General features: G+C 36.5%; 1 protein-coding gene across 1 annotated transcript in view; it reads left to right on the forward strand.

Moving 5' to 3' along the window:
- SLC16A10 (solute carrier family 16 member 10) overlaps positions 1-10,360 on the forward strand; it is a 60,758-nt gene extending 50,398 nt beyond the window's left edge. Inside the window, exons 4-6 of the mRNA XM_021555498.3 lie at positions 6,132-6,275; positions 7,749-7,977; positions 9,172-10,360. Coding sequence (XP_021411173.3) covers positions 6,132-6,275; positions 7,749-7,977; positions 9,172-9,407 — 609 coding nt within the window. The 3' untranslated portion in view covers positions 9,408-10,360. The remainder of the gene's footprint in view (positions 1-6,131; positions 6,276-7,748; positions 7,978-9,171) is intronic.
- Positions 10,361-12,724: the final 2,364 nt, after the last annotated feature.

Genomic DNA, 12,724 nt, shown 5'->3' on the forward strand with positions numbered 1-12,724 from the left:
AGCTATTTTCCAGGTTCTTTTCTGACAATTGAGTTAAATTTTTTTCATTACTACTGAGCAGAATATTTCCTAGAAAAGGAAAAAGTGGTTTTGAGTTGCTCTAGGAAGGAAAAAAATGGGGAACATTAATGTTTGTATCCTGAGTAAGGACTGTATCTCTGTATAAGGGGGAGAGACTATCATTGTCATCTTTTCCTTAGGATTTAAATGAAAATTTGACTACTTGATTCAATTTCTCAAGGCCCTGATCCAGTTGATAGTGTATGTAGGACTGTCTTGAAGAATTGAGACAATTAAGACCTTCTGTTCCTCAGTAGAATGAGTCAGATGCTTCAGCCAAGTTTGTGAAAGCTGAGGGGATTATGACCATGTCCACAAGTGGATCTCTAATACTGAAGTGCTATGGAGGCCCTGGGAATTCTGTGATGGTTGAACAGAGGTTTGAGAATCTGTTTAGATTTTGCTCACCTAGGTCCTATGGTTTAAGGAGTCTAGTTTTGAGAGATATGATATGAGTAGCACAGATGCTGTTGCTGAGCTAGGATGTCAGTCTCTTTTAGGACACGACAGTAGCATTGTACAGGGTATCCTAATCCATTGTTTTGGTATTCCATAATTTCTTAATAGTAACATATCATATAATGTGCTTGGTTTTAATTGCATAAGTTGTAAACTGGTCATTTTATTACATTAGTAAAAGCCACAATGATTTATGTGATGCGGTCGGTTCTCACGAATGGAACTGCTGGGGTATGGGGTATGGTCCTTGCACTTTTATTTGCAGCATCAGCCTCATTTCATGGTTGAGACAATAGGAAAATTAGATAAGAGAAATTAGAGTTGTTTATTTTCATTTATCTCCCCCCCCTCCCGCCCCAAATCTTTGTTGGTCCTTAGTTTGTGATGTTGCCTGTTAGATGTTTTAAAATAATTCTGCTGTTATTCTGGAAATTCAAATTATTGTGATTGACCTCTAACTTTCAAGGATGTTCTGATAGTAGATGACTTTGGACATAGTTGAATTTTGAGAGTAAAGTAGGCTCTAGAAACACTGCTTTAGGCCATAAGAAACAGATAGAACTGAGACTGTAAAACACGGATTGTAGTTACAAATAGGAATAATGTTAAAAAATGTTTTAGAAGGGTTTTATCCAATAATTTGACTCTCATCCCTTGTGTAGATAATACTTCATGTCCTGTGGATCCCTGACTTTATTCTGCATCCTTGTGCTTAGTCACCTTGAGCTTCCTAAGATGCGTGTGTGCCTTATCTGTCTTGCTGCTGCTGCCCAAGCCACACCAAGCCACTGGTTTTCTTCACATGCTCTTTAGGATAACAGCTCTGAGATTTAAAAAACCATTAATTTTATTTAGGGCATATGGCTTCAGGAATAGCTATTTATTGAAAAAAAACTCTCAAAATTATTTTAATTGTGTAATTGTCAGCCTCGAGTGTTTTTGAATTTTTAATGCTTAGGGTTTTTATGTTATATGGGCTTTACAGTTAACCTGTTAACTGTTGTGTTTTGTTTTACTTAAGAAATTCAGATTATGCTTGTTCTGAATCTTCATGATGTATGAATGATTGTGTTTAATCTGCTTTACTCAGTTGAATAAGAGAAAAGTTTGCTATGACATGTAATAAATCACCTTGTTTTTTTAATTTTTTCCTTGTTTTTTTACATAATTTAAATTAACAAGAGATAAAGAGGTATTACCACAGTTGGAGCAAGTGTGTAAGCAAGAATTTCTTGAAGATGTGTATATGCATATTTATCATGTGAAGACATTTAGCTAAAGTAATATTTCACAGAAATTCTCAGGATATTGGCACTTCCTTAAAAATTGATCCAGGTTAGGTATTTGTAATGCTATTTCTGTCTCTTAACATGAAGATCATCTTTTCTGTGGAAGTGCAGGAGTTGCTGGCTCATTCTGCTGTTTTTTTGCTCACCAGTGAAAGTTTATTTGATGGAGTCTGGACTAGAAATGTATTTGCCTTAAATTATCTTCTTGGTGCGCAGTATCTTATAAAGCTTGCTGGCAATCGAGTTTCTTTTTCTGTTTCTCACCCTCCTTACCCTCTACTTTTGTGGTGAGTCGGTATGCTAGAGAAGAAACAGTGACTTATCCAGAGTTACTTTTTGCTCTGCTTCTTAGCAGAATCTTCCAATCATCCAGTACAGCTCACTGCAAAGAAAGGGATCACCAGTCCTGGCTACAGTGTTGATCCAGCTGATGGGATGGCCAGGGTGTCACGTGGACTTCATGCAGCTACTTCTCTCTGGCCTGGAGATAACTAAATTGCATAGAAAGTAAGAAAGTTATGCACAGTCTGTTCTTATAGACCTTCCTGGAAATGGGTTGTGGGGTTTTAGGGTTTTTGGTGCTGATTCCATCCTACAATCCATATTGGCTTCTTGACCTCATTCCCACGTTTGCATTGTTCTGTTACACTTATCTCCAGGAGCTATAACAAGGACATTTGTCCTGGAAAAGTGCTGCCCTACCTTTGTATGGCCCCCTTCTCCAGCCACACACTGTTCTTTTTCACAGTATGTTATTGCCAGCAATCCTTGGCTGTTATTACAGACAATCCTTGGTTGGCTCCACAGCTATCTGACTATCAGTGTTTGAGACATGCACATGAGCCACCTTATCTTCTAGGGTTCTACACCCCCTCAGCTCTTTCAGGAAACTTAATTTGGAGAAGTTAATAGTATTTCTAGTATACAAATGGTACCAGCAGTACTCCCTAAGCTTTTCCTTCTATCCTTATGCTTGTTTTCAGTGATGTGTCAGGCAGCAGGACTTGCATCAGTAATTGAAGAAAATGGTGGTTTTAATGCGTTCAGAGTTTTCTAGATTATGTGCTGCCATTGGCCGTCTCTTTTGGTCAGAGAGACTATTGCATTTAGCCTACTAAAGCTTTGCTTGATTGGGAATCCCCAAAATGGAATAAACATGGGAAGAAAGTGGTTGGCAGAGTTATTTCTTACTATTTCATAACTACTTCTTTCAGATTCAGGTTCTTTGTGTTTGGAAAAAATGGAGCTACAGCTTTGCTCAGATTAATGTCTTTGATTCACTGTGTGAATGTAGCTGAAATGTATGTGCAGTGAAGGGGAGGGCTCAGACAAACCTGGATCTTGGCTGGTTGGAGAGAGGTCAACCAGAACTGTGTATCAGAAAGCATTGTAGCCACTACCAAGTGGCTTTTGTCTTCTAGTCTCATTCTAACAGTAATGAGAATTTGGACGAGAAAATCTGTGTGTGTCACCCTGATAGTAGAGAGATATAAAGGAGAGTGCTGATGCCAAGGATGCATTCAGTTCTGGTCTTCACTGTCTATATATCTTTATTTGGAAAACTGGATTGTACAAGGATGAATTATATTTTTAACTAATGAAGAAACTGTACTACTCTGGGCTATAATTATGCCTGAGCTAACTAGGTCTTTTCTACATTTGGAAAAATCAGACCTGAAATTCAGCATGCACACAGCCCTGAGTGAAGGAGCTGCTACATTACTGAGAAAAGGCACAACACACATTGAAATGCTTTGGCCTTTATGTGGCTGGGTCCCTGTTTGGCTGCTGCAGACAATGCCTGAAGAGGCATATAATTCTGTGTAGTTCTGCAGTGAGGAGAGCATTAATGCCTTGAGAATATTCACAAGTAATTTCTCATTGTGGGATTTTTGAGTCGTTCTAATAGTAAAAAGTAGAAAAACAGTGGAAATCTGAATCTTGCTTGAGCTACTTCATGACTATATTTAACCTAGGGTTACACTTACAGTGCTGAATTAGGCCTGAATCACTGTATTTCCAGACAGTTAATACTGCTGCTGCTAACTTCAGTGTCTGTGTCACTGAAGATTGAATATGCTGTTTAGGATCTGAGCATCAGCTCTGAGAGATCAGGCCTGGTTACTCAAGGCTTTGTGCACTTAGTCCTGAAAAACCTCCAAGGAAGCCTATGCTTCTGCCTTCCTAAGGGAAAAAATTCTCCTTATAACTAGTTGGAAGCTTTTTTTTAAGGTTATCATATGCTTAAGAGTAGTGGAAGCAAAAAAAAAAAACCAAAAAACAAAAAACACACCAAAACCAGCAACAAAACAACCCCACAAACAAACAAAAAAAAACCCTAAACCAACAACTAATTTAGATATTTTAAATTTGGGATGAGTAGTGGTTACTTTCTTGCTTAAGAAGTTAATTGAATCTGTATTTTCCCTTCTTGATCAAAGAGTGGCAGCATTTCACCCCCTGCACTGCTTTGAGAAATCCAGTAACTCCAGTTGCAGGTGCAGGGTTAATAGTTATCTAGATACAGAGCTTTATCTTGCCTCTTGAAAAGCCTCCAGGGAGTGGATGGATCAGGCCTGCTAATTAAACAATCTAGAGGCTGCAGAAACCTGGAACAGGTGACAAAAATTGCAAAGAGCACCTTGGCTTCTCTCGCCAGCTGGGCCAGCAGATGCTGACAAACCATAAAGGTAGGGGTAGGGAAACTGTCAGCTTTTCCTTTGGCAGAAAGGGCGTAAGTAGAATAGCTTCTCTTTTATGTTTAAATGTTATTTCAGATGAAAAATTTCATCAGATTCTGTTTCCAGATGTGTCTTACAAAGCAAAGGAAGAAACAGAAAGAGCAAGCACCTGTCTTTAATTTAAGTTAGAAGTTTTTCTTTAAAACTAGAATAAACTTCCTTGGTTTTTTTCTTTCTTACAAAATCAGTTACATTGCACAAATTAATATTAGATTTAATAGGCTTTCCATGACATGTAAAAAAACCCCAACAGATTTTATGCTTAATAAAATTGATTTTACTCAGCAAGTCCTATTTTCCTGTTGAAAAAAAGGGCTCTGCTTGTATATTAACATTCTGGCTAGGAAAGAATTTATGCTATTTTGCTCTAGAAGTATTTACTAAAATAGAGCATTTTCATTTTATAGATAAAAAATTAAGGGTTCTCTAGTTTGAAGTGATATCAGCCTTTGCTTACCTTGTCCCTCAAATGTTTTTACTACATCTTTACTTAAAAACAGTTTCTTCTGTTTGGTTTTTTACATCCCTGAACTTTCACTTGTTTACTTTTCTTGTTCAAAACTACTTATGAACATGGAGATTGCAGGATTGTGCAAATGATTGCTACATCTTCTAGTGCCCATTTTGGCATATTTGGTATTGCCAAGCACGTTCCAAAAAGCAATGAGCAAAAAATCTCTTGTGGGTAATTTTCTGGTCTTTGGGGATGAATAAGAAATAAAAACAAAAGCAAAAACACTAAAAATCACAGTAAAAAACACAAACCAGAAACACTGTGCAAGTAGAGAGAATCCAAATCCATCAAGCCAGCCTGGTGATATAGGTGTATGTATACATATACATACACATATGTACATACACACACACATATATATATATATATATATATATATATATATATGTATGTATGTATTTTCTTTTTAACCATGACTTGAAAAGTTGGAATTACTGACACTGATTGTTCACCCTGTTGTGGTCGATGGTCAATTGCTTTAGTTCTTCAGGCTGAAGTGGTTGGTAAATCATTCTTCCAGTCTTCCCTGTTCATTGCTGCTGAAGCTGCTCCCTCTCGTGGGAGCGTTTGCTGTTGTGCTTGGCACTGCAGTTTGCTTCAGCCCGCTTCCTCCTTGCCCCTGGACATCATGGATGCTGGGATGTGACCTGCCAAAGGGCCCCTCCTACTTGCACTGTCTTGCCTCCAGCTCTCTGCCTGGCCTGAGCTGTGTTGCAAGCTTGGTAGCCCTTGTGGCTTCTGTGTTACTTAGAATCTATCACTAGGAACTTAAGAGTGGGTGGAAAGAACATGTCTAAGTTAATTTGGTTTTTTATTATTTCTTAATTAGAGCTTTCTTGTTTTCCTGATTTAACTTCATTAGTTGTGGATAAAGCAGCAACACATTTCAGATTGTTCTTATTGTGTTGCACTAAATACTGCATTTTAAAATCTGTAAAACCAGAGTAAGTCAGATGACCATTTGTAACTGAGTTTGTAAGTGATTGACAGATTACTTCTACTTGACTCAGGTTTTCCAAGGTCTATCTTTTTAATTCTAAAGCAAATTTATTTTCTCTTTTCAAACAGATGAATCATGTAAAAGAGAGATTTCGTGACAGTGTGCCAGAAGAAGTGCTTCTGCTGTGTCTGGGCATTACTTCAGGAGTTGGTAGATTGGTTTTTGGCAGAGTGGCAGATTATATTCCTGGTGCAAAAAAAATTTATCTACAGGTATGTGTTTATTGTTTCTATATTCCTTCTGAACTGTGGATTGCAAAGGATTTGGTTTTGGGTACTATTAAGTAAGCAGAATTAACTGAATGGAGATTCAAATTTCAGAAGTTTCAAAACTGTAGGAAACTCAGTGTATGGCTTTTGATACTAGGAACCTTTGGTGCAAAGCTTATGAATCAATAATTTTTGTTTTTCATGCTACGAAAAGATCTAGTTCCTGCTGGCTGTTTTCAGTTGAGAATGAAAGAAATTACTGTTCATTACCATGTGGCTGGGAGCCTTTGGGGATTCTGTACATTCTGCTTTCTCTGTTTTATTCCACATTATGATTTCATAATGGCTTTCCCCAGATAGGAAAAAAATTAAGTCGTGTTTTTTTAGTAAGGATTTTGGATTTCTTCATCTTTGACAGGCACTAATTTGGTGTCAAATAAGTTCTGTGCATAGTACACAAGGGTATGGCCATGGCAATACAAGAGGTGTTTAGTTAAGGAGATTTTGAAGAAAGAGTCTGGGCTTCCAGAAATGCTGAAGCTTGGAGAGGAAGGAGGATATACACATCGTTCCCTCCACACTTATATATTTTTTTTTGAGAAACTAGCAGTGTTAGTGTGGGATTTTGGAAAAGCTTTAATCCACTTTCATATTGGCAGCTTTGAGTCCTTCATTTGGCCTCTTAAAATGAATAGCAAGGGAGGCATCTAGTGGGGATTGTCTGCACTGCTTTATGGAAATCAAAAATTCTTAGGAAAGAATTACCGTTCTGCTGGAGTATTTGTTGTCATGGATACATTTAGATTCCTTGATGTTTTATTGCAGTTAGGTGGAACATTGGTTTCCAGTGCTTACATATGAATGGTGCACAGGCAAAACTATTACCACTTTTATATTCTTTTTAATTCTGCTTCATTTTGCTGAAAGACAGTTTTATTCTTTTATGTTGAAACAAATAGATTATCTAAGATTGTATTAGAAAATCTTTGTAAGTATGCATGACTATAGCAGTACCTTAGGATATTTTTTAATATAAAAATTAAATGTTTTCACTTCTGTTGAATATAAGGACCTTGAAATAGCCATTCATAATATTGATATTTTTTACTTACAACAGTGAGGAGTCTTAATTACAATATTCCAACTATCTTAAACTTTTAATATTTCTGTGACTTACTTCTCAAAAACATATTAGTGTATGAGAAATGATCATACACAATCACTGTAGGTTAGTGGATAATAATTGCATTTTCAATGCTTGCAAAATGGGTGGTGGAATTTCTTTGCCTGTCATAGTTATGTTTGTTTTATATTAGTATGTAACTTCTGGTGGTAATCCATGGAGACTGATTATTTTAAAGTAAATACAGGCAGGCAATCTAATTCACTGCAAATGCAAGGAGGTTCATCTGGTCCCTTACAATTTGCAAATTTGATGCAATGCATTTTTATATTTTTTTCCTTGTTCATACTTAGGTGGCCTCATTTTTTTTTATTGGGCTGATGTCTATGATGATTCCATTGTGCCATGTCTTTGGAGCTCTCGTTGCTGTCTGTCTCTTCATGGGCCTGTTTGATGGGTGCTTCATTTGCATTATGGCTCCTATTGCCTTCGAGCTCGTTGGGGCTCAGGATGTCTCCCAGGCCATCGGATTTCTGCTTGGACTCATGTCAGTGCCTATGACAGTTGGTCCACCCATTGCAGGTGAGTGTAGGCAGGGTTTGTAGCTGTAAATGTGTTGCTGTGTTTGCATACCTTTTAGGCCATGTTTCCCATTCCTGCACCACATGCAGAGCTTTGACATTGGAGATTTTCTCTGTGTGTGCTTGAGAAGATAAAGCAAATTTACCTGCTGCTCATCGGTTATTAATTTACCGCACTCTTCAAAGTTTGCTCAGTCTTCTTCATTGTTACACAGGTGTAAAACATTCCTCAAAAGAAAGATAGAGAAGTTTCCAGTAGGATTTAGGACCTGACATTTTCCAGTTTGTACAAGTGACAGCCTATTGGTTGCTTGTATTACAGAGGGCCTCCAAATTAAAACCTGAAAATGAACTTGATTCCAAAATTTTGCTCATGTTAAAATCATTGTGAGGATAAAGGCTCCAGTCACTTTAATTGGTCTTTATAAGTAAGAATGCTGGCTTTATTCATCCTTTGGTGGGAGACTGACAAGGTGTACAGGTTTTGAAGAGGAAAACTTGGAAGTTCTTGGGAGATAGAAATAGCTAAAGCTGTAATCCTCACCACTGATGATTTTTAGTGGTAATTTACCCTGAGGTTTGGTGAGTGAAGGGTACTTCATAAGACATAATTGAACTATGCAATATTATAAAAGACAAAATTTTCATGCTAGAACAGCACAGACTTGGGGCTTCCTACTATCACAGCTATTAATATTTAAATAGAATTTGACTAATGGGAGGAATTTGGAGCAAGGAATTAGAGTGAATTATTGGGAAACACACTTCTTAATAAGAGGCCACGAGGAATGCAATATATGGAATATATCTAGAATTAGAAAAATGGGCGTATTGATCAAAGGTACCTGTTATCAAAAGGAAGGAGAATTTCTCTTAAGTCATGGCAAGATACAGGTGCTGGAGAAGCTCAAATGAGCAACTTTCAAGCGGGAAAGATGGTGCATATTTTTGATAGATGTTAATTAAGCAATTTTTAATTGGTTGAGGGGTGACATACTGCGCTCTTCATTACTGCTCCAAGTCAACTCTGGAACCTTTCTGCCTCCATGTACACCTCTGTTTGGCCATCAGGTTGTTAGGTTCTAGTGGTTATAATCTGTGCCAGCTCTTGGGTTTCTGAACCCAAAGCCACACCTGTTTTCTGTAGATTCCTGAAGCCCCTTTATTTATGAGTGGTCACTTTCTGCCTTCCCAGGTTTGCTGCGGGATAAGCTTGGTGACTATGATGTGGCATTTTACCTGGCTGGAGTCCCTCCCCTCATTGGAGGAGCTATTTTGTGTTTCATCCCCTGGGTCCATGAACGGCAGAAGTTGAAAGAGAGAACAAAACCTGTTGATGGAGAAACTACTGAGAAAATGCTGGAAAATGAAAGCACTTTGGTGTCAGACATGACAGAAAAGCCAGTCAAAGAACTGGATTCTGGCTTTTGATGCTCTTTTCTTTTCCCTATACCATCCTGACCTCCTCCTACTGAAACCAGATTTTTTTTTTGGCTGAAGATACTATACAATACTGAAGTCTTGAACTATTGCTCAAATTGCAAAACTGCTACAAGAACCTTTTATACCATTGAACTTTTTTGACAAGTCTTTGAATTTGATTTCAAGCCACATTTTTAAGGTATTTGAAGTTTTGTAGCTTTAGTGTGTATGTGCGTAGTGATTCTGCGTGTGAAGAGCATATTTTTATAATCCATCAGAACTGATTTCTGGAAATGTGAAAGCTGTTTTTCCTTCACTGACCCAGGATTCTTCAGTGATGTCTATTGTCCATCCTCTGCAGGCACACCCTTGGGTGTTTATACTGGATAATATAGTAGCTCTTATGACTGATCTGGTTTTTTGAAGATTATCATGCTGTTTACAGTCTTCTGTAATTCTCTATAATGAACACAAATATGAAATATGAAATGATTGTTTCATTAGAAAGCTAAATTATTATACAACTTTTGAAACACTCACTTGTGTTTGCATTCATCTTTCGCAGTAGCCCTAAGAACATTAAGGATGACATTTTTGATGGGCTCAGGTTTTGAATATGTTCAAACCAAGCTCCAAGTGCAAACACGTTCAGAAGTTAAGCTGCTGTATAATAGATTATTATTATTATTATTTGGTGAAGGCAATACCCTTAAGATGTATGTTCATAAATCTTTTTTCAGCCAAACCTCAGAGTAGTAGATAGTTTTGAAACTGTACTGACTAATTCTTTGGAGCAGTATTGTGAATTAGACTAAATTTCAAATTGTTTTGTTGTACTTGTTAGGATTTGTTTGTTTGTTTGTTTGTAAAACCAAGACAGCTTTAAAGGATACTTTCTAAGTGCAATACCAAGTTATTTTTAATGTGGAAAAATACACGAGCTATTAAAACAATATTCAGCATTTAAAGATTTTTGCACTAAGTGAACATGCAGGTTTATTACAGGTCTTTATAGCTGTGCTCAATTGCCTGTAGATTATATGGCTCCATATTTTTTCCAAATATAAAGAAATGTCTTTGCATGTCCTATTTCTTGCTTAACACCCTAAACAAATGGTCCCATTGCTTATGTATTCTTAGGTATTATACACTATTTGTCAAGGAAGTAACATCTTTCTGAAAAATGTTTAAAAGCATAATTCTTTGAAATTAAAACACTGCTTTTAAGTTTATCATAAAACACTAATAAGCACACTGCTTATCTATGGATATGGTTCAGCAATCACTGGAATACTTAATCATTTTTTATTTCAGGTCCATTTAATACCAATAATTTTTGTTGCCTCACTTAAAACTGTCATAGCAAAGAGTAAACTAAATGTGATCTGGACAAAACATGTGTTTAAGTACTTTTTTAATTAGTAACTGTTCTTTACATAAACCATGGAGGCACACTGTTTTTTTTTTTTTTTTAATAGCCTTTATAATATTTTTTATTTTCATTCTTCTTTTTCCAGTGTTGTAGTAAATTGCTCAGAAAACCCATATAAAACAGCAATACTATTGCATTTAATGTTTACATCTAGCAACTGACAGAAGTTCATTAAATATAATAATGCAAAGCATTCTAAATATTTGTAGACCAAAGCTCAGGCTTTTTTTTATATTGCAGAATCTCAATCCCTACTTTGCATGAGTGAGGTCTAAAAGAATTGAAAATTAAAATGTTAGCAAGACATATGGGGAGGGACTTGGAGGTGGGAGGGGAAAAAAGCCAATCTGGAAAACCAAGGTCCCTTCAGGTTCACTGGGACTTTTGCTTTGGCACATTGTAAGTACTTCTAAAAATGTCATTGAAGTATGCATAGTAGTGTTAATTAAAATTACTGCCTTCATTACTAAGGTGATGCTGACAGCCAATGCTGCTCTTGTCTGGAGTGTTTCTGTAGAATGTGTTATTCAGTATTATTTTCCATTTGGGCAAAGCAGAATATGATGTTGGCTAAGTGTGTTAAAAGACTTTCGTTTCCTGTTGTTCTGTTATGAAGAATTAGTGTTCATCATAGATCTTGCATTTCATGTATTTTTAGCCCTGAGTTTTATACCAAAACCAAAGCTGCTGCTTTTTTTTTATCACTGGTGCAATTTGAAAGGATTATGACCAGGTATCTTGGTGTAATTATGGCATCTTTCCAACTTGCTGCTCTTCATCTCTAAATTATCTGGGAGAGTATATAAAATAATTGTAAAGATATATAAGTTGCATGGAAATGGTATATCAATAGTATGAATTAATTATTGCCATGCTGTTAAAAAAATCCAAACTCTCATATTTGCATAAAATTTATGAAAATCCCAAACCAACAAACTACAAAACCACAAAAATCATGGCCTCTGTGAGAAGGGTGCAATGACTAATTGCTTAGGAGTGATTCCTGTGGTAGAACCAGCTAGTGAGTGGTATGAGGGATGAGAGAGAAGCAAAATTTACGGGGAAGGAAGCTGTGCTGGTGTGATGGCGGTGGAATAACAAACCTGTTTCTGATGCAGTGCTTGTTTTGCAGCAATGCTAAAATGGGAAGGGCTTTTCAGAGAAGATAAAGTAAATAACTGTTTAAGAACTCTGTTAGCATCTTTTCTGTTAGTTTGTATCTATGGGGGAAATGTCCAGTAGCAAATGCTCTTTTTTGGACAAAAGCATGAAGTGTTGATGTCCTAAAGCTAGGTAAGATGACAAACAAGCTCAGATTGCTTGTGCTGAGGCTGACTAACCACTTAGAAATTTATTGAGAGAAATAAAAGATTTTGTATGCCCTGGGGTTTTAAAAATTAGATTAGGTGACTCGATTAATAAAAAACCCAACAAGTAAATCACCAAACAAACTAAGACATGAAAAACCCTACACAAATAGCAACTATTTAGTAAAATTATTTAAAAAAATATTTAATATTGTAGAAGTGGAGAAAAGGACTGAATATTCAATTTTATTTTAACTGAATAAATGCAAATAAGATTTTGTAGCAATTTAATTTTAGGTGTGAAAATAGGTTCATGGGAAACCTGCTGAAATCTTATTTTGATGACCCAAATCATGCAAGCCTTAATCTGACAGGGGTTGATTCTAAAATTAAAATAGTAGCTTAATTCAAGAAGACCCTTAAAATACTCTGATGTATTCCTCTCTTGAGAACAGTTCATAGAGTACTTTGTATAGACATTATTCTTGTATCCTATAAACTAAGTAATCCTCTTTTCATTGAATTTTCTCAGGGTAAATCTTCAGAAGAAAATGGATTGAAACAGGTTCACTTAAAATGGCAGTGTG

This window comes from Lonchura striata, chromosome 3 (genome assembly GCF_050655825.1).
Source record: "Lonchura striata isolate lonStrDom1 chromosome 3, ASM5065582v1, whole genome shotgun sequence".
NCBI classification, from domain to species: domain Eukaryota; kingdom Metazoa; phylum Chordata; class Aves; order Passeriformes; family Estrildidae; genus Lonchura; species Lonchura striata.